The sequence below is a fragment of the Hermetia illucens genome, chromosome 1 (genome assembly GCF_905115235.1).
Source record: "Hermetia illucens chromosome 1, iHerIll2.2.curated.20191125, whole genome shotgun sequence".
Classification (NCBI taxonomy): domain Eukaryota; kingdom Metazoa; phylum Arthropoda; class Insecta; order Diptera; family Stratiomyidae; genus Hermetia; species Hermetia illucens.
Window position 1 is genome coordinate 149,624,439 of NC_051849.1, and position 27,594 is coordinate 149,652,032.

Consider the following 27,594-nt stretch of genomic DNA (forward strand, 5'->3'; position numbering starts at 1 on the left):
CTGAGACTCTTCTACCGATTTTCATAGATACTGGCTTTATTCATAGATAGAGATGTTACCTACAAATCTTAATTCATAACTTTCTTTAGTCATCATAGTTCGAGAGATACAAGATGTTCATTAAATTTCACTACACCTTATACCAGCCCAAGTGACGTCACTAGCAATTTGACGTTTCGTATTGATGTTATTTGGCTAGACTGTGTGCATTGAAAATGCATTCCCATGTAGCCGTATCGTACTCATTTCACACTACACTCACATATGGCATCACGCTTTGGTTTAAATCTTCACTAACTCCACAGCGCCGTCCCATGCGCGCACATACAATTGGAAATTTTCCACCATGAAAATGGGTGGTGGGGTGCTACCACCTCTTTTCGCCGCGTTCGCCGCTTTGGGAAAAGAAATAAAGTGACAAGAAAACGTTCTCAGTAGCGAAGAATACGTTCGTCGTTGTCAGCGGCTTGGTCGGGAGTCTGCGGTTCCTTTTTCGAGATTAACAGGGAACAGAAAGTAATTGGCCAGTGATTTGATCGAGGAGTGAAGAAAAAGGACCTTCTCTCTCGCGGCTCGTCAGAATTTCCGCTTGACCTTCTAATCGGCATTTTGCAAACCACCAAACCTCGGATCGCCCATCACCACAGGCTCGTCGCGAAAATTGTGCAATTCCAATAGGATTCGCGCGACGCAGACGATTCGATTCTTGTTTTGCTTTTGTTTTTCGTTTTCCCCGAGAGTTCGCCTTCTAATTTCGCTTTTCCCGGTGACTTTTCCCTCGTTTTCGTTTGGTTGCTTTTACGTTCTGCAACAGTTGCATCTTTCTCAAGAGCCGTGGCGGTCCAAGTGTTAAAGACATTTCCGCAAACGCCAGAATCGCGACAATAGCTCTGTTCCTCGCACCGAATTTCGCGTGTTTCGCAAGCGAGAATAGTCGCAAGAAGAAGCAAAAATCGTGCACAAGGTTCCGCATTTCGTCACATTGAAAGGCGCCCGCGAGGCATTAGACGTCCAGGCTCGTCGGGGAAATTTCGTGTACGCAGTTTCGGCGATTAAAACAGAAAATTGTTGTCCGTAATTTACTCACCCGCATCACCTGAGTTCAAGGCGGCATGGCGGAGAACGAAAACATAAGTAATTTAAATATAAACAATCCGTTGCATTTTTTCGAGGGTGTGGAGAAATTGTTGGAGATTTGGTTCGCTCCGAGCGAAACGAATAAAAATGCTGATCTACGGAAAATTCCAAGGTGAGTAGTCTAGTTCGTAGGCTGGCAGTGCGGCGCGACTCTCCTGTGGGAAGGCCGCGCCGCGGAAGTGCAGGCAATCGATGCATTGTCAACGGCGTGGAGCGCGGAGCCTCCAGTTTTCCAAGTCAAAGGCAATTGGAGCACGCAGGCCCCTGGGGGGCTAAGTTCATGGATTGCCTGCCCTTCCTGCGCCGAGACTTGGCTCCGTCGTCATTGTGTGCCCTTCGAAGTGTCGGCCGATTGTTTGCAAGCATCCTCTTGGGAGCCGTCCTCCCAGGCCCGCTCCATCAGCTGCGAACCTCCTCCCCCGCGAGTGTGAATTAAGTGTGCCCCTAACCCTCCTCTCGGCCAGTGCATTCGCCTCGCGCTGAGCGAATCGGAAGCACGACTAGGTGCAAGAAAATTTACTCCGATTACGTAAACACCGGCTGTGACGATCCGGTTCTCCAGTCACCTGATTGCCACCAGCGCGGCATAAACCCGCTCCAGAATAATGATATCGCGCCCCTTTCCTAATATGTGAAGTCACTTCTGCACTTGAAATGCACGACCCCCCGCCGTCATCAGAGGCCAAACTCATTTGCAAAATTCCAATGGTTGCGAAAAATCTAGTACGGCTCGGCCGCACCGCCAACACCCGGCCCATACCGCCGCCGCACATATGCTCGTGCCCTGGCCGCGCATATGTACACAAAATAAAAAGTTGTATATAAGTATCAGCTGTCGCGGAGCCGTGACGGTGTTGGTGGAGATTTTCGTTCAAGATGTTGCGGTTAAGACAGGGTTTCGTCACGTGCTGAGAATGAGGAGGGCCCTTGTAGTTTCGGCAGGTTGCGACCTGTTAGCGAATAAGCAGGGACATCTCCAAATGAGTAGCCCAAGTCGTGTCATCAAATAATTATCCTGTTCACGGGAACGCAATCACTGCCGGCGTTTGCGCGTGAAAATCTACGCACACACCGAAAGCCAGTGGCTGCCGGTGCGATGTCGAGTACATGGAAGACGTGCGAGAAAACCGCACGCACAATGAGGTTTCGAGTGAAGTTAACTCTCAACTTTACACTACTCCAAGCACCACGATGTCTCCCCTTGTCGGCCCCAGGCACGCTCCGGCAAGTATGAAATTTCCGGCCGTGGAAAGTTCGAGAAACTACCGAAAGTCACGCTCGCATCTGCTGAGGACGCCCGCAAACACCCAAGTCAGTTGCAAATGATGGTCCCCGAGCCTGGCCCGAATCAATTCCAAATTGATGGGTGGTCAGTTATGGGCCAAGAAAAGCAGATGTGCGCCTGGAAAGAGGTTGAGTGGAAAATTACCACGCAGTGAGCATGTACCTGTTTGGCTTTGACGATGTTCAAGAGCTGAGGGTGCGGACCGGCCTCTATTTCCGTGGATATCTTATCATAAAAACTTCAGAAGATTAATGCCTAATCTCTCGGTAAAGGCAGATTTACATAAAAGTATTTTCTGGTTTATTGCTCGCATCGTCTCTTTTGTTTGGGGTGGACTCATAATTACTGAAGCAAAGGAGGGTGAGAAAATAAGTAAACTGGCGGAAGGAATCAACATTGGATACTTGCACTGTGAGTACTTTTAGAGGAAAATTACTTTCGTTCCTCACGTAGGCACTTCATGGCATGTGGAAGCAATGGAGCCGCGTTGGTCTGAAAAGTATAGTATTTGTTGCATTCCCATGGAATTTATTAAAAATTTACCAATTACCAAAACAAACTTAGGCAAACAAAATGAAGAATTTCAGACTTCTGTAGTTAGAATTTGATGGTTATTTGTTAGCCTGAATTTAAATGTACAAATTGGGAATAGTATTTACTTTTTGAGGTTATCAGAGAGGGGGGAGGTGTCTGATGTGAATACATTGTGTTACAATCAGTATTAGGCAAAATCCTCTAGTCGATTACATAAGTGTACTGTCATTGCAGATAATAAGTTGTTTCCTTTGGCTTTGAGAAGCAGAGAATACTCCACTTGTTTCGTGACATCTGCCCTGGGCGGACGCCCTTCGTGTTTGTATCGACAGTGCTGTTCAGTTTGAAGTTAAATCTTTTTGATCTGTTTCTGCTTAAAAAAAAGATGAGTGCTTAAGTTTTATTTCTGCTCCTACATCCAATCAAACCTTGTAAGTAGAAATCTGTTTCCGTATACTATGGTGTGTGCTTTCCCATGTAAACAGGCATTTCTGCCTCAGTCAAGATAGGCCATGGAGGTTAGGGAATGTGAGCCCCCGGACAAAGGGAAAATAAATTTAGACTGGTCCGCCTCCCAAATGCCAACATTTCCTCAGGCACCTGTATGTAATGTACTCTATGTGGTAAGTTAGACCATGACGCCAGAGACAGAAATTGCACCATCTGGATCGAACATTTGACGATCATCAAGACGACAGCAATAAAAATATCTCCATGAGGGAAGCTACCAAAGAAGTTAGAAATTATTATGACTCACTGGACTGTGACGTTGCCTTCCCTTCGCCGAAGAAAAGAGCAAGTCCGAACAACTGGACGAGGAATCCTCAAGATGAGTTCAACAGAACCATCAGAGGGAGTAAAAAAATCAGTTCTGCTGTCAAATCAAATCCACACCAGAACACCCTATCCCAAAGGCGACTATCAAGAGCCACCTACGCCAAACCATCCTGTTTTCGAACACCCAATCTACACGGTTGTATCGGAGTATCAAAAAGTATTGTCGCAAATTCTTAAACTCATGAACAGCATCTCTTCAGAGATACAAGATCCATCTTTGGCAGAAGACATACAAAAAATCAAAAAACAGACTGACAACCCCAACATCACGAACGACTTAACATTCGTAGAAATTGGAAATGGTCAACATCCTACAATATAATATTCAAAGTCTAGCTAACAATGAATGAAGTGCTCTAACACACTTCAAGGCCCTGATCCAACATGGATTGTTGCGCCAACGATTATTATTATTATTATTAGCTAACAATAAGTCTGAAATAGAATATTTTGCTAATGCTCACGGCTATGACATATTATCCCTGCAGGAAATTTTTACTTTTAACTCGTCCCATCATTCTCGTTATCTAAAAGCTTTCAACCTTATGTACAAATTCAGAGAGGATGGCTATGGTGGAGTTGCCCTTGCGTTTCGAAAAGGCATAGATGCGAGGCCAATAACCTATGATACCGAGATGGACATCATTATCGCTAAGACCCTGAACCTTAATCCAAACATCACCATTGCCTCCATATATATGGCCCCACATACACCCACGACTACTTCAAAGTAGAACTGGACAAACTATTTCAATTTCTTAACAATACCCCAAACACAATAATAACGGACGATCTAAATGCCAGGTCATTTAAACTCGGGGATTCCATAGAGAATAGTAAAGGCATCTCTCAAACGCAATATGCACAATACACTCAACAATGGTTCACTAACCTTTGTGGACCAGGTAACAAATGACAAAACAAGAGCATCTGCCCCAGATGCCACTCTCACTAATTCCTATACTATATCCTGGTCCTGGAACGCACTGGTACAACCGATTTCTAAGAGCAGGCATAAACCAATACCCATCCAAGTAACACCATTGTAATTTAACAAAAATACAAAATAGGCCTGTGCATCTAAAAACTGCCTTGCAGTCCATCACTCCCACGAAGAACTTGAACGGTTTGACATCGGAAATCCAAAGTAAAATTAAAGAGTCGATATTCAAAATCCGCAACGGCTCCTCCCACAAACCATCGTGGAACAGTGATCTGAAAACACTCTTTGTAGAGAAAAGGCAAGCTCTGAGAGCCTACCACATTAATGCCAATCATAGCAACTTCATGTTCTTCTCGGTTGCAAACAATAAATGGTTACAAGCGGTGAAGGCGCCTAAGAAAAAAGCCTGGGACGAGATTTGGGAAGAACTCAGTGTTGAAAAAGACACTAAGGTATTCTGGAAAAGCATAATAAATTTTAAAAATGTTCAAGAGGAAGAAACCAACAACCGGAGTTGGAACTCTGAAAATGACCAGGAATAGCTAGAATTTCTAAGCTCAAGCTACAACAATCCAACTCCAAATTATTTTACATCCCACTTACTGACACCATCGCTGCAACAAAATTGTACTCCTGAGGAATTCGCTCTGGTCCTTAGCAAACGAAATCAATGCCACCATATGCAACTACAAATCCAGAAACTTTGAAATATATGCCACTGATGCCTCTGCCAGAGGAGGCAATCAGCAGAACTCCAAGCGGTTTGGCTTGCGACTAAATATGCGTTGGAAAAAGGTCAGAAGAAAGTGGTCATAATTACGGACTCCTTACACGTGTGCCGGATCCTGTGCAAAGAGTCTATCGCTCACTATATGGTCAATGTAGTGCCCGGCAAGGAGTGGAATCAAATTAAATGAAAGTGCACATCTGGAAGCTATTGAATGCCAGAAAGCGACATAAACCTTCTGATGGCCAACCAAATAGCGGAGGAGTGGGATGAAAGCTATCAAAATGGCATTGGCTCCAAAGGGAAATTCTTTACAAAAATTTTCCCCCATGTAAAATCATAAATAAAGCCTAGGCCTAGACGCCTAGAAGTCCACCTCTTTATAGTTACTAGTCGGATAATATGCAAAATGAATTTTACTTCTTACTACTCAATCACTTTAATATAATGAAAATTTACAAAGCAATATAATGCCCAGTAGTTCCTATTATTCGTAGTCATGCTGGCAACATAGAGAACAGTCTAGCCAACCGTGCCACAAAGTCACCGTAGGTGGTATCTGGTGTCATACATCGTTAGCCTGCCGGGACAATGTGGGACAAATCAAAAACACACGCACAGAGAAGCAAAGAATTAGAGACTACTTGTAGGTTATGTAACTGTGAAAAGGAGACTATCCGGCACATGGAATGCTGAATACTGTTGGTAAATAGGTAGGTAGGTATCAGTGGCCCACGAAGATCATAATTGACATTGTGATGCGCTGTATTGATGCCACAAATTTCTAAGGCCTTAACTGCTGTGGCACGAACAAGAGGAGCAGAATTCAGCTGGCCGAAATTTTCAAAGCCAGTCCATAGCATTCACGAAAGTTAGCAGCACTATCCCCGTGTAACTAGAGGTCTCCTTGAGGTCCTTAAAGAATGGTTTATCTAGTGTTCGTCGCCTGACGCTATCAAGAGCAGGGCAATCACAAGAGAAGTGCCAGGGGATTTCTCCCCCTGCTCTACAGCTTGCGGCAGTATACGAATTGTAGTGTATGCCGAGTTTGGCGGCATGGTCGCGTATGGGCCAGTGCCTCGCACTTTATGTATTTGCTCGCGCCGAGCGATTCTTGATATAGGAGGCAAAATCCTCCTTGACTTAGTGCAGGCGGTGAGACTTCACTATTTGAAGTCAGCTGATGCTAAGTAGTATGAGTATATTATGCTTCTAACAGGGAGGTATATTATGATTCTAACACGGGGCAAAGCAAAATCCCGCCTGGCCAGTCCATCAGCATGGCGTCCAAACGACTTAATGCGTTGCCCCACGAGCCGACACTTAAAAGCTACTTGGCTGTCGGCCAGAATGGCTATGTTATCCTTAGGTTGGGATCATGACGACAGGTTTCGAGTATCGGCAATACCTCCGGGTGGAATACACTGGCGAATCCTGTGAGAACGTATCACCCGGCTAAGCTGTGTGTATTCGAGAAAACTCCCGCACTGACTCCACAGACCATCTTTGAACCGTCGGTGAAAAATACTGTTTCATAACCTTGCAACAGGTCGTCGGTACTCCACTCTGCCCTAGTTGGAAAATATATGGCAAAGTTCGTCGCATGTGGTGTAGTCCGTTGGGAACGCCCAGAATTCCCGAAGTATTTCGTCTAAGATGTTGGCCGAAACGTTTTGCTGTGCGGACTCACGTAGTCTGACATCACTGGAGACGACAATCTATTTAATGTTAAGATCCAAGGGGAGGAGATATACCACGATATTAAGAGCATCTGGGGTATATGCGGCTCATTGAATCCTATTAAGCTTCGTTGTATTGCACTTCTTGCCCAGTGCTTTCTACCATGCAATAGAACCGTTAGAATAGGACGAACCACGACTATGTACGTCAAGGAAACCATCCTCGGTCTAAGACTCCATTTCCTTACAAGGATCCCCCTGAAGGCGTAGAAAGCTATACAGGCCTTCTTAACCCTCAGTTCTATGTTCAGTCTCCAATTTAATTTAGGATCTAGGATCACATCCAGATTACATTGGTGAGAAGAATCATCACTGACACCAATATCACTAAGTCATTGTCATACGCCACCACCTTTACCTCGCCTTGTCCAATATGCGTAGGATTTTATTTTTACCAGCGTCGGTATTTACTTTCAGTATGAAAACCACGTGCGCACGTGTCCAAGAGTGTGCTATGTTTTCGAAAGAAATGCGGTGCCCGTAAATCTCGACAAGCGACGGCCCAACCTTTTCTGTTTCTGTTGCATGACTGGCGTTATGCCATCGGGACCCGGCGATTTATATGCGGAAAATCTATTTATAGCCCAGTAGATTTTATCCTCGATAATTGCCGATTTGATAGTCTCACACGGCTGCGAAGTACATCTGAAGTAGCAGCTCCAGGGTGTCACTAGAAGATTTCATCCAGTATCCTTCTGACTTTTCAAGAAAGTATAGGTTCCTTTGTCCCTTGACTAGAATCTTACAGAATTTCGCAGATTCACAGGTGCTTTCAATGTTCCGACAATGGTCCAACTATACCGCTTTCCGGCAATTTTGGTAGTCGACTTGTATCTCTTCAGTCAGTCTTTGAATGGCTGCCAGTATTTGTGCCTGTAGCAGATGTTAAACACCCCCTGGTCAGTTTCCTGAGGCTGGACAGACCTTCATTCTACCACGGTGGCAATATCTTCTTGCTGTATTTAACAGAGCACGAGATTTTCAAGGCAGTTTCGAATGCCTTTTCCAAAGCCCCGACTTTTGATTCCAACTCATCTGTGTCTCAATATTGCCAATTTCTACACCGGAGAGTGTTTTCTTGATAACTTGACCAAACTTCCTCCAGGAAAGGGTTGGAGATTTCTACAACGAAATTTAGATTGAGAGGTTTCCAACTGTTATCTGAGAAGATCCCCAAATCAGTTCTCCCTGCTAAAAGTTCCATTAAGGATTAGTAGGGTGTTGCCAAAGATCTCCTCCCAACCTTCATTGTTCTCCAAATTGGGCGAAATTGTAGGTTGCTGCACTGCCCCTATTACGTCAATAATAAAATCAAAAAAGCATTTGTCTTGCATTGGCCTCGCAGCCTTACAACATTTTGGCCTTCTCTGCTGCGATTGTGAAAGCATTGAGTACACCAGCCGTCATAAGTACAGCTTAGTATGAAGTATAATATAGTGTCAAACTACTACTAAGCATACTCTTTGGTAAATTTTGAAGAATAATCGGGTCAAATTACTGTGGGATCATACCTTTGTTGCTAACTACAAAGTTCATCACAATAGTGTCGATCTAGTTCTGATCCTCAACGAAGGAGGAGCAATTATGAAAATGGATGTAGTTCTGTCTTTGAATCAGAACACTGTTAAAAAATTGCAAAAAAAAAATGGAGAAATATGGCTCCTTATTGAATGATATAAAGCGAACTATGAAAATTCAAGCACTTTAAGTTGTGTTCTCATTAATGAAACCAGTCCCAACAGGACTATAGGCTGAGATGTAAAAGCCATTCACACATTCTCGAAGAATCCTGTCCAGTGGCAGTCTGACTTAGCGAGCTCTGCCCGACTAACATGTGCTTACATAATTTAAAACGTTTACAAGTCGCCAGCACCTCAGATATATATCAGATTTAATAAAAAGCCTTTGCGTTTTTTCGTTATCATTCTCGTTGTGCTGTTCTACCCGAGAAGCATTTTTAATAGCAAAATTCCCAAAATGAAATTTCTTAAACCAGTTTTGGAATTAATGTTTTTTAGCATTGTCTTTACGGAGAGAAATGGTAAAATACGGCGAAAATGCACAGTTTGGTCTTCCATTGTAAAATTGTTTTTAAATCTCTAAAGCACAACCAAATACCCCACGCTTTTCTAAAAATTAAATTCAAAAGGTCAGCTGTCAAACGACATGCCAAACATATATATGAAGAGCCCCAGTGGACCAAAATTATACCAATATTATTTGCTGCAAAATACCCCAATCACTTTTTACTCAATCCAATAAAATAAGATTTAAATGTCGTCTGTCACTTCATGAAAGGGAAGAAAGATACAAAGATCCTTAAAAAAAACAGTGAGACTTGTTGATTCACCGTCGCAGTAGGGAAATATGAATACGCTTTCAAGATGCAGGGCCTATTAGACAATAGAATAACTTATAAAGGCATTAGGTGGATCAAATTCCAGCAATAATAAACCAAGGGTAGTTCCATAGAACTACTGAATTGAATAAGGGACCTAAAAGAAGACGATAAATAGAGTGAGGCTAACATCTTATACATCCCGTGTACAGGATACGCGGACTGCCAAAAATGTATAAACCTGATGTTTAATAAGGCCAATTGTATTAAACGCGGATAATTCTGTCTATGGAATTTCGAAGTACAGTAAACTAGTCGCAGAAAGCAAATTCAAACATTCGAGGAGAAGATAAAGAATTTGTTGGTTGAGGATCAGACAATTAGGATGCCCTTCGATGTAAAAGACGTAAAATAGTGAGAGAGATACAAGTTGGAATGGATATCTTGCTGTCACAAATGATAGAAAGCAATAAAGCATAAGATTCGCCATAAAGTAGGACGATTGTCTTCAAGATTAAAGGATCCAATGCCTATCCTCAATCAGACTAAGGTGGTCAGAAGATCCCGTTCAAAGAGAAAGCACTGGAACAGTGTGAGGGAATGTGTGTTGCTGGTCATAAGTCCGATTTAAAGAACAACAAGTCAGGGAACCAGAAGCTGAGCGCTTCAAGTGTAACAGGCTTTGTGTATTCCTTTTACAGTAGAATCGCTATGATTTAGATGGTCAATGAGCTGACCATTTGGTACCAAATATCGGGATTAGCGGGGTGCAAAATAAAGAAAATTAACTTTGGGGATCGACAAATTTGTACGAATTATCGGGATTCCACTGTATAAATGTTCGTAATTAGCTCGTAAATTTTGTGCATTTAGTTTGTCAGATTTGGCACTGTCATTCTCTATACTATAGCCTATATTACTGCAACAGTAGACAGTGAACCAATTTTAATAAGGTATTGTTTTACATAAAACCTTCAAAATGAAGACAAGAAAGTGTTAGCGCAGAACTAAACCACACCCACTTTCTCCTTATTCCTTCCCCGCGGAACCGCAATGCACTTCGCGGGGAGGACTACGCTTTGAGCGACCAAACCTTCCGTTCTTCGCGTCCTCCTTGCGCGCTCCGCTTTTCCAGGTTCCACCTGTACATTTACACTTTTAATTGCGGGGTTCAGCGTACACTAGTTTCCCTTCGGCTTCAACATTTGCCTGACAATGTTCTGCGGGCTTATGTTGATTTTCAGAGAGTCTTCCAGGCTCCTCCTTTCTGAATAAAATCGTGGACAGTGGAACATAACATGCTCCGGATCCTCAATTGTGCAACCACATTCAGGACAAAAGGGAAAATCATCCAACCTGAATTGGTGCAAAATACTTCCTGTAATTACCATGTCCTGACAGGAATTGCGTCAGATGGTAGCTAATCTAGCCCTTTACTATTCTGTATTCTCACACAGACAGCGTGCCTCACTTGAAAGAATGTCCATCGGGATCATTCCCGCAATAATGCACGCTGCCCCGCATAATAGCGCCACTAAGCGATTTTCACCCTCTTAAGTAGTAGCCAAAGTTGAATTTTGTATGAATGAACATTTTTCTTCTATTTAAATCTAAAATTAGAAATAACTTTTTCTCAAACAGATTGTTTTCCCATAGGCTCATATACAATGCATGGGTTATTTTGTTGTATTCGAATTTCGTGGAAGAATCCAAAACGGAAAATTTTAAAAGTCGTCTATGTTTATGTAAGAGGATAGGTGTGCTGGCCGAGTTGGAGTAGTTGACGAGAATAATTTCAATTTAGTTACCAGATGATATGAGTTGCTAATCTTACAGAAACCCACTATCCGACTGAGGCAATGACTGAACTTCAGGATGACAATAATAATCCTTTGAAGATTGCTGCCGCTTGAACAAAATGCTAGCAATCTTTTAGAATCTCACAAATATCCAATATCTTTTTTCGGTTTAGTGATCCTCCTCTTTGTGTTCAAGTGGTGACTCAGCTGATAATTACGATAAAATCATGGTGTAAAAATACAATGTGGAAATATATCATATTTGGGGGAAATCCCGCATTCATGGACCTTTCAGAATTGCAAGTTAACTAAGCACTCAACGATGCACTTGTAAACTTAAACTAGAATTAATACGAATGCTTTTAAATCGAAATTGCTCTGGTTCCTCAAGTAGGCACTCCATTGCAAATGGAAGTAATAGTGAGGCGTTGATTGGTTTCTGAAATATTAAAAACGATAGTGTCTTAATTGTTTCTCAGGAATCTAAATTGAGAAAGTAAATTTTCTTCTCAAATACGTACCTGGTACTCACGAGGTCTTCCTGGTGGTCGTTTACATTTGGCCTTGCCTTTGGGTAGGTGCCTCAGAATCCTTCTGAAGTCCACTCAACTCACTATTGTATCTCATTCGTCATCTTTACTGGGCCTAAGATTCTGCTGAAGACTCAACATGTTGAAGCATTGGTTAATCATCCGCGATTCGCCGCCCTAACACGGGACAGGCTGAAAATAAAAAAATTCACCGGATATAGTCGTGTATGGTATCAAATGAAAGGTCTCGATTAGTAGACATTAGTTTTGGCATGAACTGCAAAGTGCACGGTTAAGGAGTCAAAAAGTACGCACTTAAAGTGAAACAGGACTTATTTTCGGAACCGGTCTTATTACTAGGGCCAGATATGTTGATCGCATTGTGACATTGATTTTCAAGTTACTATAGAGATCATTTGTTGATACTTCATCTCCGAGGCATCTGAAAGCTGTTGTTACTGCGACAACCATTTTCTCTTTGTATGTTTATATATATATATATATCGCTTCGGTGTCTACTCTTACTTGATTGTTAGAGATTTTCAGTGGGGTTTTTAGTCTAGCCCGAAGGACCATGCCAACAACAACAAATATCCAAGTCTATATGCTTTGATATTCATCAGGGTGGTGGCGTTCGATTAGCTTGTTTGTTTGTGGATTCTTTTTCGCGCGGTTTCTATTTACTTATTTGCATAACAAAGTGATTAGCCCTATATTTGGTAAATTTTCGCAGGATTGAAGTATATAGTGGTGGGATGGGTTCGATTACATCGGGGCCGTTCCAAATCGGTGTAGATGATTCCGCGTGCATTCCAAAAAACTAGGACGGTAACCTCGCCTGCCGATTTCACTGTCCTTGTCTTCTTGGGAGCCCATTGACTTTTTACAAGTTCACTATGTTCCTTCATTTCTAAAGTAATGAATCGATCCAGAAACTCATCAGAATTGGAAGGAAAAACTATCGAAACAGTCTCAAAGTCGGTCATATGGTTGCGTTTATTTTCTACTAGGAGCAATTACTCTTACACCCAATTTTACGTACAATATCGGAAACACTGTACCATGCGATATTTTCGTGGCAATTGTTTCGTCCACTTTAACTGGTCGATCATCTTAAACCATATTGTCAATCATTTTGGGAGTAGTCACTTCCACTAGTTGTCCCGAACGATATTCATCGTTTGGGAATTTACGACGATATTTACATTTACCTAGTTGTAAACAATTGCAAATACAGCCCCAGGTGTTCCATGAACTTCATCCAACTCGGCGTTGGTATTAATCTCTTTCGGTGTTAAGCCTTAGCTGCTCGAAACTCACTTTTTCATTCATCATCAATTTGTTCCTTCAATTGATAATAACAAGTCGGAACATTGGAAGCTCGCGCTTCGGGTAGAAAGATTTTGTGTTCATTTTATGTAAGAAACTTCAACGTATATTTTTCTATCCGCATATAGCTAGAAATCCAACAAATATGAAGGAATATTTTTCCAAACTACAAGATGTAGATATTTATTACAGTCATAGATATTATGCTGCCTATTTCCGAATACTGTACATATATATGCACGTATATAAATCGATCGTACCCATATTTCCGATTTACTTCGTGCAAAGTTTCACCCCCTATAACTTTGTTAATAATAGTTGAATTTTCTTCAAATTTAACCATTGCGCATTATGTTATCCATTACACCCATGCCAAATTTTGTACGTTTGGGATGGGCATAAGGAGGGTTGCCGAGTATATTTCTAAAATGTGGAAATATACTGTTATTAACTTTATTTGTGCAGATATCGGAACAGGATGTATTTTGGGGACTAGATTTCATAGAGATGCACTACTGTGATTTTTTTCAGATTTTTTGGTTGGATAGGTTCTGAGATCGAGACCTGTTACACTTTTTGTGGGTCATATTTTGAGCCCTCACCCCCCTGTCAAATATGGACCAAGTTTCGAAAAGTATGTAATGAACTTGGAGAAATAGGAAGATCAGACGATCATCCTAAGTGGTCGAGAATGACCTAGCGGGAAGAGCTATTCCGGAAACCTAAAAAGTTGGCGAAATTGACCGTGAAGGTCAGCCCGCAAGCTTCATCAAAGTGCTCGATCGACACGTTCTTGCACGCCTGTGTTAGCCAGGCTCGGGAATGTGGGGGGATGGGGGGTCCTTTGAGCGCTTTGATCACTCACGTATTATTAATACAAAATCAACGTGTCTATACCGATGCGTGGGTCCGCACCAGATTTCAAAATAGACAATAACGAAGGAATTCGCGACGGCCTAACGAAAAAAAAACCAGAACGCCAAAATTGCCGTAAGGCTCTGGACTCGAGTGCCGCGATCGAGAGAGAAGATCCACTACCTACCAACTTGTGTTCAGTTAAGGAATTTTCTAGCCTATTAGCTAACGAACGCACAGTTTTATAGTAACTGTCGAAATCTTCGGATGGACCTTGCATACGGTCTCGCATCAGTTCAAGGATATCCCAGTCATCTAAAGAATCCTTAAACTGCTGGCGAAGAGCCTCACGAAAAGGCGTCCACTCGATTCGTCCGACAAACTGGCGGTAGTCCCAGTACCAATCTGCTGCTCTATCTCTGAATAGGGGTGTTTTGGTCGAGGCCTCCACGCGGAAGAGGAACTGGTTGATGGGCAAAGTTTTTGATGTGCCATCAAAAACCAAGTCCCAGGATATCAAAAATGTGTAAACACGACCCGCCGACATAGTATTAAGCGGTCGTGTCTGGCATCCATAAGGCGAATCGTCATCGTCAGAGTCGTTAAAACTGTACATATAGTCGAGTCCGGAGCCATCATGTCGGTTAAAGTTCTCGGATCCGGACCTGTCGTCAAGTCCATAAAAATCAACGTTACGTCTATGACCGTGCCTGTAAAAATTGTTTCTATTCAGTCCATCCTCACGTCTGTCCGAATGCCATCGTCACGTCTGCAAAAATGTAGTGCACGAGTTGAGGCATGCTGATGTTGAGCTGCCTAATGTATTGAATGCGTGTTCGTGCTTGGAAGGAACCCACAGGTTCTCTCCTCGCAGACTCACGCCACCGTCAGTCGTCAAGCTCAGCAAAGCTGCAATGACCTGAAGGTAGCGTGGAAGGAAGGCGATAAAGTTCGCGAGACTGGTGAACTCTCCGATGAGACAACAACTTTGACGTACAAAATTTGGTGTCAATCGCTATAACCGGCTTCGAGAAAAATGCGTGTGACGGACAGACAGACATATAGTAAACCGATTTTGACAAGGTTTTGTGTTTACAGAATGTATCCTATATAACTGAGATTTTGAAAGCTATCTAGTGTGGTATGATACTTACTAAAAACTCCGTTTCTGATGCCAGGACGGCCATCTCTTGGATTTTATTATCCGGAATGAAAGAACATTGAAAGGAGGAACTAGTAGTAATAAAAGCAAATCGGAAACCAAAGGCTCGCTTAAAATAATTTTTACATGAATTTTTAATTTACACCAGCCTTGCACTGTACACGAGAAGGGAGTAAGCAGCTCTCAAAATAAATATTTTTTTTAAAAGTGGACACTCATTTTGCATGAATGGGTTCCAACATTTTTCTTCTATTTCAATCTAAAATTAGAGATAACTTTTTCTCAGATTGTTTTCCCATCGGCTCATATACAATGCATTCGAATTTCGTGGAAGAATCCGAAACGGAAAATTTTGAAAGTTGTAAGAGGGTAGAGTAGGAGAATAATTTCAATTTAGTTACCAGATGATATGAATTGCTAACCTTACATAAACCCACTATCCGACTGAGGCAATGACTGAACTTTAGGATGACATTAGTAATCCATTGAAGGTTGCTGCCGCTTGAGGAAAGCGATGAAAAAAGCTAGCAATCTTAGAATCTCACAAATATCCAATATCTTTTTTCGGTTTAGTGATATGATTCCTCTTTGTGTTTAACTGGTGACTCAGGTGGTCATTACGATAAAATCAGGGTGTAAAAATACAATGTGGAAATATATTTGGGGGAAATCCCGCATTCATGGACCTTTCAGAATTGCAAGTTAACTAAGCACTCACCGATGCACTTGTATACTTAAACTAGAATTAATGCGAATGCTTTTAAATTGCTGTCGTTCCTCACGTAGGCACTCCATTGCAAATGGAAGTAATAGTGAGGCGTTGGTTGGTTTATGAAACGTTAAAAACGATAGTGTCGCAATTGTTATTCAGAAATCTATTTGAGAAAATAAATTTTCTTCTTAAATACGTACCTGGTACTCACGGGGTCTTCTTGGTGGTCGTTTACCTTTGAACTTGCCTTTGGGTAGGTGCCTTAGAATCCTTGTGAGGTCCATACGCGCTACATGACCTGTCCACTACAGCTTTCGTATTTTGAATTGCGGCTTCTGCATCGTCGTATAATAGGCACAACTCACTATTGTATCTCATTCGCCATCCGTACTGGACCTAAGGCCAACGACGAAAAATATCCAAGTCTATATGCTCTGATATTCATCAAGGTTGAACACAGGTGGCGTTCGATTAGCATGTTTGTTTTTCGCGTGGTTTCGATTTACTTATTTGATCAGCCCTATGTCAGGTAAATCTTCGCAGGATTGAAGAGTATAGTGATGGGTTCGATCACATCAGGGCCGTGAATTATCGTCATGTTAATCTGACCTCAACGATTCAAACGGATATTCAAATAACTATGAATTTACCCACAATATTCCCTGATTTTAGGAACAGCAAAAGGAAATATTAAGTTCGAAATTGGTGCAAACATATTTCCGGGTCGGACATTTTGTTGATCGCTTTGTAAATCAAACTTGGGAAAAGTGGGAAGTTTATAATGTGCCACTGTTTTCTCATGCTGTGGGAGGAGTGAAAAGCTTACAGGTATACTACGGCTTCCGTCAATGTCTCAACGCTTGAAGAGTTGAAGAACGCAATCCGACTTAAAACGTTTGTGTTTCGCCTGACAACGGAATTGCGAACACTATTTCCATGAAAGAAGCCAATAAAAACCGAGCTTCAAAGTCGATAAAGACAAGCTTACTCTTATTTGAAGTGGATATATTGCAGGTGATTTTGAATTGAAGCCTCTACTGGTGTGCCATTCGGAAAATCTAACTTCTTTGAAAAATGTAGGCTGCTAGTTATCTGAAGATACATATTAAACTAGTTGGGAAATCGGAAACTGAATGCTTATAGTAAGAAAGGTTTCGTGTTTCCTTATGTGAGGAACCTTAATTGCATAACAATTCAATTTGTATATAGTTAAAAATTCAATTGTGCATTACTTTTCAAGATAATTGTCAACTTCATATTCTTTGCCCTAGCAATTCAAATCCCACATGGAGCAAAGTGCATATAACAGACGGTAAACCGTTTTTATTAAGGTTTTGTGTAAAACAGAAATTAAAAAAGCTTCAGTGATTTCCACATTTACTCGCTGTTATATTGAATTTTGTGTCAACTATCAAAAGTGATGCTCCAGAAAAATCAACATGTACAACATTTCGTTGATAGTTGTCAATGCTTCTGACTATTCTGCAATTCATGTGCTAAAGTGTAATTAGGTATGTACTTCTAAATATATGAACATCTATCAAGCTTTGACTCAGTGATGTTTGAGTTAAGATGCAATTTCTTTAAATCAAATATCATCCCATTCCTGTAATTTGGGGTTACAGGAATGCTCTCAGTTTTCCCTGCTTGTCGTAAAAGAGATAAAAACAATCTGCAATTTTGAAACTTTATTCCTAACGAAATGTCAACATCGCTTTGGATTGGGACTGACTCACGGCTATGACGTTTGGCCTTCGAAAACGAACTATGATTGTTTTTTGGAGTGTGCGCGCGTTCTACGATAACGATATCGGGGGTCCCCAGAATGCAAGCGAAAATTTCAACGATATTAGCTTCTAAACCTAAGCGAAGTAAATGGTGGGACTCTTGAGAGTACTCCTCTCACTCTTGTGTCAATGTGCCAAGTGGTAGCAGACGCGGATCCGTTGTTCAGTTGTTTTTGACGGCTATCGCAAAGCGTGGTCTCTTGATCCAAGAACGAGTTTCTGCAGGATCCTAACTGTAAGGTTCCGACCCAGATTAAAAAGCATCACAATTGACATTGCTATGCACCAACGGAGATTTCCGATATAGTGAAGAAGGATGCATTCTACACGCATTTAAACACAGTTCAGGAGAGGCTTCCTAAAGGTGACATTACGAACGTGATGGGAGATCTAAATGCCAAGTTGGGGTCTGACAATACGTTATACGAACTTGTGATAGAGAAGCCCGGTATTGGCGGCGGTAACGATAATCGCATCGTCATTGGTGGCATATTGTTCGAGCACAGAATCTGTTATAAACTCTGTTGGGTTTCAACTGACCGACCCCATATGAGCAATGAGGTTCACCACTTTGCGATCAGCAGTGGATTTAGGAGTTGTTTTCTGGATGTGCGTAATAATAGAGGTGCTGATGTCGGCCTCGAAAGGGATCGTTCGCTTATCTTCGAGAGTTTCGTCCGCGACTTCTCGCAGAGTGAGTGGGGTGTGACCTCCTAAGTTCAACATCGACCGCTTGTATGATCCAGCTGTCGCTCAACTGTGGGTGTCATAAAATCTGGTTTACTGGCTTAATCGTTGAAGCGAATCGATGAACGGAAGGGATTAAAAGTTCTATTGATCTTGGAATCTGAAGGCGGGCGTGCCACGCTCGAACTCCGATACCGTGTGAAATCCCGAGAAATTCTACGTAGTGTACGCCGTGACGAAAGGGAGTTCATTATTACGTTAGCCAGGGAAGCGAAAGATGCCGAAAAACAATAATTTCGGAAGTGTATGCCGCATCAGAAAAGTACTTGGATGTGGTTGCAAACCTCTCAATGGTCTTATGAGTAACGTTAATGATTAACTCTTCATGCACGGTGACGAGCAGCTGAAGAAGTGGATGAAACATTTCGAAATTGTGCTTAACCGTATCACATCCTTGGCTATCAATACACCCAAAAAAAATAAAGCCACTGAGCTTGACAGTCTCCCCGCAGAGTTATTCAACACTGCACCTGCAGTTTCTGCAGATCTGCTACTTCCACCCGTACGAAAGTGTTAGGAATCCAAAACCTTTCCCAGAGAGTCGAAGAATGGAATGAACGTTAAGACTTCAAAGAAGGGCAATTGTCTTGATTGTGAAAAATTGGAGGGATATCAGCGTGTTCCCGGCCTTCGCAAAGACAGTGGCTAAAATAATCCAAGAACTCATCAAAGAACATCAGGCTTTCCACCTATGGCGGCTTTCATTCAGCAGTTTACTTTTGCTCTTTGCTGATTCGTGCGAAATCAACTGGGTATCTGCGGCTACCAAACGCTCTCTTACTACGTGTAGCTGGCCTCAAACTTTTAGATAAGGCCCCAGTTCAGATTAATGTGCGTCAAATATCGGACGATCTTCTACAGCAATCGGTACGATGCATAAGGAAAGATGTTGATTAAACTGGAAGAAGTGAGTTGTCAAAAGCATTCCCTCCACTCTTTGCCGATTATAGACTACTCTTGTAGATCAGATGTAAATCGATCCTTCCTATGGGGAATGTTGTTTCAATTTGTACTTATTCCTCCCTCATTACGAAAGCATATGCACGATTTCCGCGCATGCAATTCTTCCAAGAAAACGAGACTAAATGTATACAACATTCGCGAATTTTGTGTATACATCCAAGTCCACTTCACATGCTGGGTAATAAAACCATTATAAACATTGTCAGTTTGGAATTAACACCACTCATACCTCTTATGTAATCCAGAATAATCTAAAAAACATTCGCAGTTGTCGTTTCGCTCGTATATGTGATGAAAACATGAGGAGAAATGATTCTTTACATAAATTCAACATGAAATCTTGAATGCCAAGGTGAAATGTGTGTTCATGCAAATTTAAGAAATCATTACGCAAAACATTTTCCCGTGTGGAAAATCTAAACGAAGAAGCATGTGTGCATGTAAGTTTTGTGTGAGTTTGGAAGTGTACCAAAGATTTGTACGGAAAAAATAAATGTTCTCAATGTTATTCCTACATTTTTGTATAGACAGCGCCAGGGAGCTAGTTATTGATTGTCCGAGCACTTGCTCGGCTATTTTGTAGAGAAAAGTTTGCTTTGTTTCAAATGTTAATGGGAAACAGGACAGTGGATTTTCATTATCTTCATGACGAGTTATTCCTTTCTACAATCTCTAATTTTGCTAATAAATGAATCAATTGTTGAATATCATTACAAAAATAATTATTTTCAATTTTTAGTAATAATACATATAGAAGGATTGTCTAAGCTGTGTTGCTTTCAAAACATTTCCTTTTTCAATCCCACAAATTAGTTTTAAAAAATCTATAGCTCTCAAGATTAATCCCCTCGGTACTTTGTTTTTATCGATTTTCGCAATTAGTGTCAAACTTCAAGATAATTCTTGAATAGATTTTTTCATATTTTCAAGAACATTAGAATGTTAGTAACGACTAGAATCCGGCAATAGCCACAAGGAACAATCCGGAAGTCATCTCTTACTCAAAATACGTAGTTGATTCATTACTAGTTCTAGTGTTTATGCCTTACTTCAGAATCGGTAGTAATTAATAGAATGAAATCAGCCTCCCTTTTAATTTTTTTTACCCTAAAATTTATGTCAATAAAATCAAGCTAATTTCAATTTCCTTTAAGGTAAAACGATCTATTTAATACCTCACGTATCGTGGGTGCGCTGCAACTATTAGGAAATCAATTTAATTTGAATAAAAGTCGATTTCGAGCCACTTCATTCGAATTTCAGAGCTCTTTGCTGAAGTGTTGTTTCCTTTGATACTTTGGAGAAATATTCGTAATTGAGTCAATAATTCAAACGAAAAATTGTTCAATACTCAATGCTGTTGACAAAAACAGGCAAACAAATTGTTCTATAAATGACACCTCAACAGATAATTATTGCTTCATAACATAAATTGCAAAATATGGTATGTTTACACCACTTAAAACACTTATTAACATTCATTGCAAGTGACTGCACCTACCAGAACATGCATTCTGAAATCGTTAAATGTCTTGAGTGTTTTTTACTTACTTTATAACAATTTTATTTTGATGGTCTTGAATGTGTTAAGATTGAAAGAAGGGCTAATAGGGTCCTTTTTCAAACTTTCAAAATGCAATGTGTTGGTTTTATTATAAAAATACTATTCAGAAAAAAATGAGAAATGTTATTGTTCCGGACATGTTTTGAGACACAGAACGCACTCCTAATTGTCGCTAATGTTAATTCTAGGATATTTGCCTTAATTATCGAGAGGATTTTTCGACAAGCCCACCGTTCGCCAAAACTCGCCCTCTGACCTATTTACTAGGGCCAAGCATATTGCCTTAATTTCGTTTATATTACATAACCTATATGTGAGAGGACGTAGGGCTAAGCTGCTAGGATTCCGAACATTCGCTGCATCAGCAATGTACAATTTCATTTGTCTTACTGAAACTTGCCTGAACAATATAATTTTTAATTCAGAGCTTCCCGTTGCTCGTTTCAAGTAACCTTATATGTAGTAGGGGGTGTTCCGATTGCCGTGAAACAGCATATTCCTATTGTCCTTATTATCTTCTTATGCACTTGTCCCTATGAGTCACTCACGGTTATTTGATGTTTGTGACGCTCAGAGTCCTGTGACCAGGAAGTACAGATTAAACCAAAAAAAAATTCCCTTCAAGTTTCATATCTGAATTTCCGGTTCTCTTGAGCAACGAGGACATCCGGCTAGATTGATCCTCCTGGTATCAACATACAATTTGATTGCATTGCATTGCATTTTATACTGTTCTTACCTTCTCTAAAATTATGTCTCTTTTGTTTTTTCATCTACATCGCCTTCCGATCCGCTTTAGCCCTGTTTCTTCCATTTCTGCTCTGATTTTCGCCATTGTCGAATTTCTTATCGGCAGTATTGATATTTCTAATCCTTTTTAAACTAGAATGTAAACAACATATTTTTCTTCTACTTTGGTTAATTTTAAACAAAAGTTTATCTGAAGGTACCCCTTCAGACAAGTTCAAAGAGATATGTATTTTCCCTCTACACAAAAAAAAGGTAATGCTTCATTGACTAAAATCTATTGACCCATACCATTCCTTTGCTGTGTGTCTAAAATTCTGGGCTTTCGTTTTGCTTCGGACATCTCCCTGCGAACGAACACCATGGGCCTCAAAGCAGGCGGTCGCCCTTAACTTATCTAAGTTTACTCACGTTATCGCTAAATCCCAGATTGAAAAGAAACATAATTAACAACTTCATCAGAGGTTTTGATTCTCCTCTTTTTTGAGTCTCTCAGGGTTCAACTTTGGTCTGTTTCTCTTCTCGTTTTTCGTTAATAATTTACACTTCCAAATCGACGTCATTTTTACACAGACGATTTGGAAGTGTTTCCAATTGTAGATTCGTCTACCGAACATAATCACCTGCACGCAGCCATAGACATACTGTATCGATTTGCACATAATTAGTTGGCGCTTAATGTCAGCAAATGTTTTCCATTAGTTTTTTTTTTCTCAAATCCCCTCCCTCACACCCATTTATTACTTGGATGGTCAATCTTTATTAGTTATTTTCTTTTAAAATGACCATCGTATTACGTCTGGCAGTAAATTTCGATTTATTTTCATTATGTCGATATCCTCAACTGAGCTATATGCTGTCCTTACCTTTATTGTATGTCATTAATTGAATCGGTTCAAACGAAGTTTACTCGTTTTTCCTTCATTTTTAAGGTTTTGTGTAAAACACAATTTTTGTCATCCAATATTGTCATGTAGAGTATCAAATGAAAGGTCTTGATTTCGGTATCAAATAAAATGTCTCGATTTCGATATCAAATGAAAAGTCTCGACTTTTCAAAGCTGGCTTCAGTTCTGGTCATTACCCATTCTCCGAAGCCTATCCAACTGAAATATCTGAAAAGAATCACAAAGCTACCACTATACGCTCCGAAATACTCTCCATACTGATATATTTTCAAATAAAGTTAATAATAGTATATCATTATGCATTTCAATAATTGACTGCAAAATCCTTAAGTTCATCCTAGAATCATGACATTTTGCAGCAATGTGAGCTATAATATAAAATCGCGACCCTACCTAGTTTGATGTAAATTCCATTTTTACTAACAAAGCTATAATAGGTCAAAATTGTCGCTTCAGTGCAAATTCTAAGGCTTCGTATGTCATCACGCGAAAGTGAATATTTTGGCATAATACATATATACATTACGTGCAAGAAAAAAAAGAAAAAAAGAAAAAAAGAAAAATTGCCACCCAAATGTTTTTATAAAATAAATATAGTTATTCTTGTTTTTTTTTTTTTTTTTTTTTTTTTTTTTTTTTTTTTTTTGAGATACTGCGAAGCTGAGATGCGTCAGCTGTTCTAGTTTGATTGTAAGTTTGTTTCTCATAGCTTCATCAGTTAGTCTTTCGACATCGATGGTATCTTAAGGTTTGGTGTAATACAAAACCTCATTAAAATCGGTTGACGGTTAAGAAGGTAGAGCGTTAGCCTCTCAATATCATTGCTCTGGGTTCGGATCCCAGTCGTGATGGATGCCTGTGTTTGTCTCGCTGCTGTGAATTTATCACTTACCCGCTAGCTCTCACATCCAATTTCGATTTTTGCTCAAATAATCTAAATATGTTTTTTCGAGGTCTGCAAAGTAGGCCTCCGTGGAGGCGATGACCTCATTCGACTCAAATTTCTGCCCGGCGAGTGATTTTATTTAAATTTTAGCCCAAGAAGGAAATTCGGGGTGAGCAAACGCGGCGCCCATCGCGCTGACAGCTTTCTCATGTTCGAAATTCCATGCAGGATATGACCCACGTGGTCTTTGGAAATGCATAATGTCACAGGTATTTCGCTCTTCTTCATTCGGCGGAATCTCGTTCAACCAATTTTTTTGCGGTCGCCATCGCAGGAGAATAGTCACCGTGTACTGCATCGAAGCGCTCTTTGATTTCGCTGTGCGACTTCCCTCTCAAAACCAAAAATCAAATTACCGACCGATAATTCTCTTCTCCATTTTTCTAAAATCGGCGGACAGTCCCGCTTCCACACGCGGTCAAAATAAAACTACGAGCCCAATTCAGCTGGAATTTTGACAGTAGTCGTCTACGAAAATGCACCACACGTTATCGGGTGGGACTAGGTATCATATTCCTTTATTAAGGGGATCATCCCGTCGGATCCGCGGAATCAAATTTTTTTCTTTTGGCATCAATTATATCTAGATATAGTGTAGAATATATGGGCAAAGTGATTTTTCGGAGTTGTTCGGAAATTATAGTGTTGAACATGTAATAACCCACATGCCAGATTTATGAGGATCGCCGTAAAAAAGCGCGTATATATCGGTCCGAATGACGTCGCTAAAAGGACAAAAATTCAAGTCAAGGTTGTACATGTGTTTTTTTAAGAAACCTAAGGGTTATGAACTAGGTATAGCAGATTAATGATCAGCTAAAATTTTATGCCTAAAAATCACATTCTACCTTTTAAATGCGTTTTTCTCGAAACTGCATATTGAAAATCTGCTGGCACCATAGCCCAAAATCTATCCAACGAAATGCTTTGAAATTTTCGCCACTTATTCGGAATATATTTCTACGGTCCGCAAACTAGGATAATTGTGATTCATTCAGTACTTTTTTTTTTCATTAAAGAAGCCTTAAAAAACACCAAAATTCACAAATAAAAGTTTAACGTGCCACCCAAAATTTAGCTTTTCATATTTTTTAATAATCCTAGTTTGCGGACTGTAGTTAAGTCTGCACATTAAAATACCGTTTACCTTTTTTCTTTAAGATGGCTACAGCGCCCTCTAGCGTGGCAGCAGAAAAACACCTTTTTTTTAGAAATGGGTGTATAAATGTGTGAATAAAAAAATTTACTGAATAAGTCGCAATTATCCTAGTTTGCGGACCGTATAAATATGTTCTGAATAAGTTTCGTTGAATAGATTTTGGGCTATTTTGGCAGCAGATTTTCAATATGCGGTTTCGAGAAAAACGCATTTAAAAAATAGAATGTGATTTTTAACCATAAAATCTTAACTGACCCTTAATCTGCTATCCCTAGTCCACAAAACGTAGGTTTCTTAAACAAAGACATGTAAAGTCTTGGCTTCAATTCTTATGATTTTAGCGAATTCATTGGAATGTCATTTGGACCGATAAATACGCGCTTTATTGCCGCGATCGACATAAACTTGGTATGTGACTGTTTAACACTGTAATTCCCGAACGACTCTGAATATCAAAAAATCACTTTGTCCATATATTCTACACTATATCTAGATACAATTGATGCCAAAAAAATCGATTCCTCCTTCTTGTTTTAAGTCAAATTCCGCAGATTTGCTAAGGAATAATCAAGCATTACTGTGAAATAATAACTAACAAAAGGGCTATAAGAAAATCGCAACGCTGACATAATGGTCAATCATGCTTTACGCTCGACCCCAAATGGAATGTTATGTCGCGCGTGACGATGAGGTCAGATTTCAGGCTATTTCTTGCTAGAAATGAAATGCGGGTTTTTCCTACTCTTAGTGAACAAATAATGTGAAAGGGAGGTATACCTAAATTATGCAATATCTTAGAATTAATTACGAAAAAAGGAAAGTAGAGAGAGATGGCATTCAAAGCAACCTTCAATGAGTTAAGAAATTTTCTAAAAAACACATCAGTGTATTCAAAAAATCATCCATCAGGAGACTCCTTCAAACTCTAACTGCCGCCAAGTCTATTGACTACTCTTTGTGGAATGCTGCCAAATGTCTAAAAAAAATCATGGTTGAATGATCCATCTATAAATTCAAGCGATGGGGATTGGATTGAAAAAAACCTAAAGGTGAAAGGTCTTCGCATAACATCTCGCGAATGTCCTCAAGCCGTTCCCATAAGGCTCATACTTTTGATAAGGCTTGCAAGTTTGAATTCAAACTACACAAAGTTCTTCCGAAGCAATATTATGAAATTCCAAAATCATAGAGTCCTCCTCAAAGTACGGTGTGGACACTGCTTTTCGGACATGAAGAAAATTTCAGCAGATGCTCTTTAAGGTATATGTGATAAATTTTTCATCTTGATATCGTAGCTAGTTTTCGGAATACGTGTCAATTTATGCACCCATCTCCAAAAAAAGCTGTTTTTCTGCTGCCACGCTGGAGGGCGCTGTGTTCATCTAAGGAAAAAAAACTAAACGGCATTTTAATGTGGACAATATTCCACGGTCCGCAAACTAGGATAATTAGAAAATATTAAAAGGTAAATTTTTGGTGGGGTTTTAAACTTAATTTTTTGGATTTTGGTGTTTTTTTACGGCTTTTTTTATGAATAAAAAAAAACGACCCGTCCAATTGCAATTATCCTAGTTTGCGGACCGTAGAAATATGTATTAAAGAAGTCGTGAAAATTTCAAAGAATTTGGTCGGATAGATTTTGAGCTATGGTGGCAGCCGATTTTCAAGATGCAGTTTCGAGAAAAACGCATTTGAAAATTTAAATGTGATTATCAACAGTAAAATTTTAACTCACCATTAATCTGCTATACTTAGTCCATAGAAAGCACCCTCCGTTTCTTCAAAAAGGTCTTGTAAGGCCGATTGTTGCTCTCTGGTTTCAATTCTGGCTCTTTTAGCGAGGTCAGTCGATCGTCGTTCGGAACGCCAAATTCGCGCTTCATCACGTCGGTCGACATAAACCTGACATATGTGGCCAACTTGACATCCCATTGTCACTAGGATTTTGGGAATGCCATTGAATCCTTCATTGAAAATAATTACAGCCAGAAAAGTGGCTATTTATACGACCTTGGCCCCAGAACGAAGGTGCTTAGGTTCGAAAGTCCATTTAACAACTCATTGTTATTCTGGGTCTCTGCTTCTAAACATCTGTTCAAGAGATCATCTCGAGACAAATCTTCGTAGATTGGTTTGATGATGTTTGAACTTCTTCAGTCAAAGGTGCCTTCTCGTGGTGGAAACTATCCAGTTCTCCTTTAGCTTCCGCTTTGCACCATTTGCATCAACTGTCCTCGCCTGCTGGACAATTTTGATGCTGAGGATTTTCATCTTAGAACATTTATGGAAGAAAGTTGCCCAAATTTCTTGCTTCATTCCTTCTATCGAATTTGCGTGTCGGCAAATAGCTAGCCCAAAAAATGTAGTGAGGTCGTTAATAACCTTATCAGTAAGTTTTCCAGCCCCTTTTCCACCAATGCCTTTGTGATTCTTCTTTGCATTTCTAAGCCGCGTTCCCATTCTTTTCTCGACATGTCCTACGCGCTCCTTTTTACTACTACGTATATTTTATTATTTGCAGAAATACCGGAGAAAACTCCAGCCAAATCCAATATACAATATACAAAACTTGTCGCAATTGGAACATCCATGTTCAGGCTTGCTAAAAGTTTCGCTGCTGATGTTGATGCGAAGTCCTTTTTCTTCTCTGATAAGTATCGATTCCCATGAAATATTCGTTTTTTAGTGCGAGCATGACGTTGAACGTTAAAGCGATCTTCCTTCGTACGATCCATTTAAAAAAATCACTGAATACACAAACAGCACAATACTTACAACAAAATATAACTGAGTATGGCTTGAAAGCCTTTCAGTGCTCACTCTAGACTGGATTATCCTTTTTATTC

General features: G+C 40.3%; 1 protein-coding gene across 2 annotated transcripts in view; it reads left to right on the forward strand.

The window, feature by feature from the left end:
* The first annotated feature begins 422 nt into the window (after positions 1-422).
* The window catches only part of LOC119646411 (S-adenosylmethionine decarboxylase proenzyme), an 83,984-nt gene continuing 56,812 nt past the window's right edge, over positions 423-27,594 (forward strand). The window contains exon 1 of one of the 2 annotated variants that reach the window (XM_038046856.1): positions 423-1,249. In XM_038046856.1, the coding sequence (XP_037902784.1) occupies positions 1,113-1,249 (137 nt within the window). In that variant the 5' untranslated portion in view covers positions 423-1,112. The remainder of the gene's footprint in view (positions 1,250-27,594) is intronic. The other variant, XM_038046857.1, reaches the window with a different exon arrangement.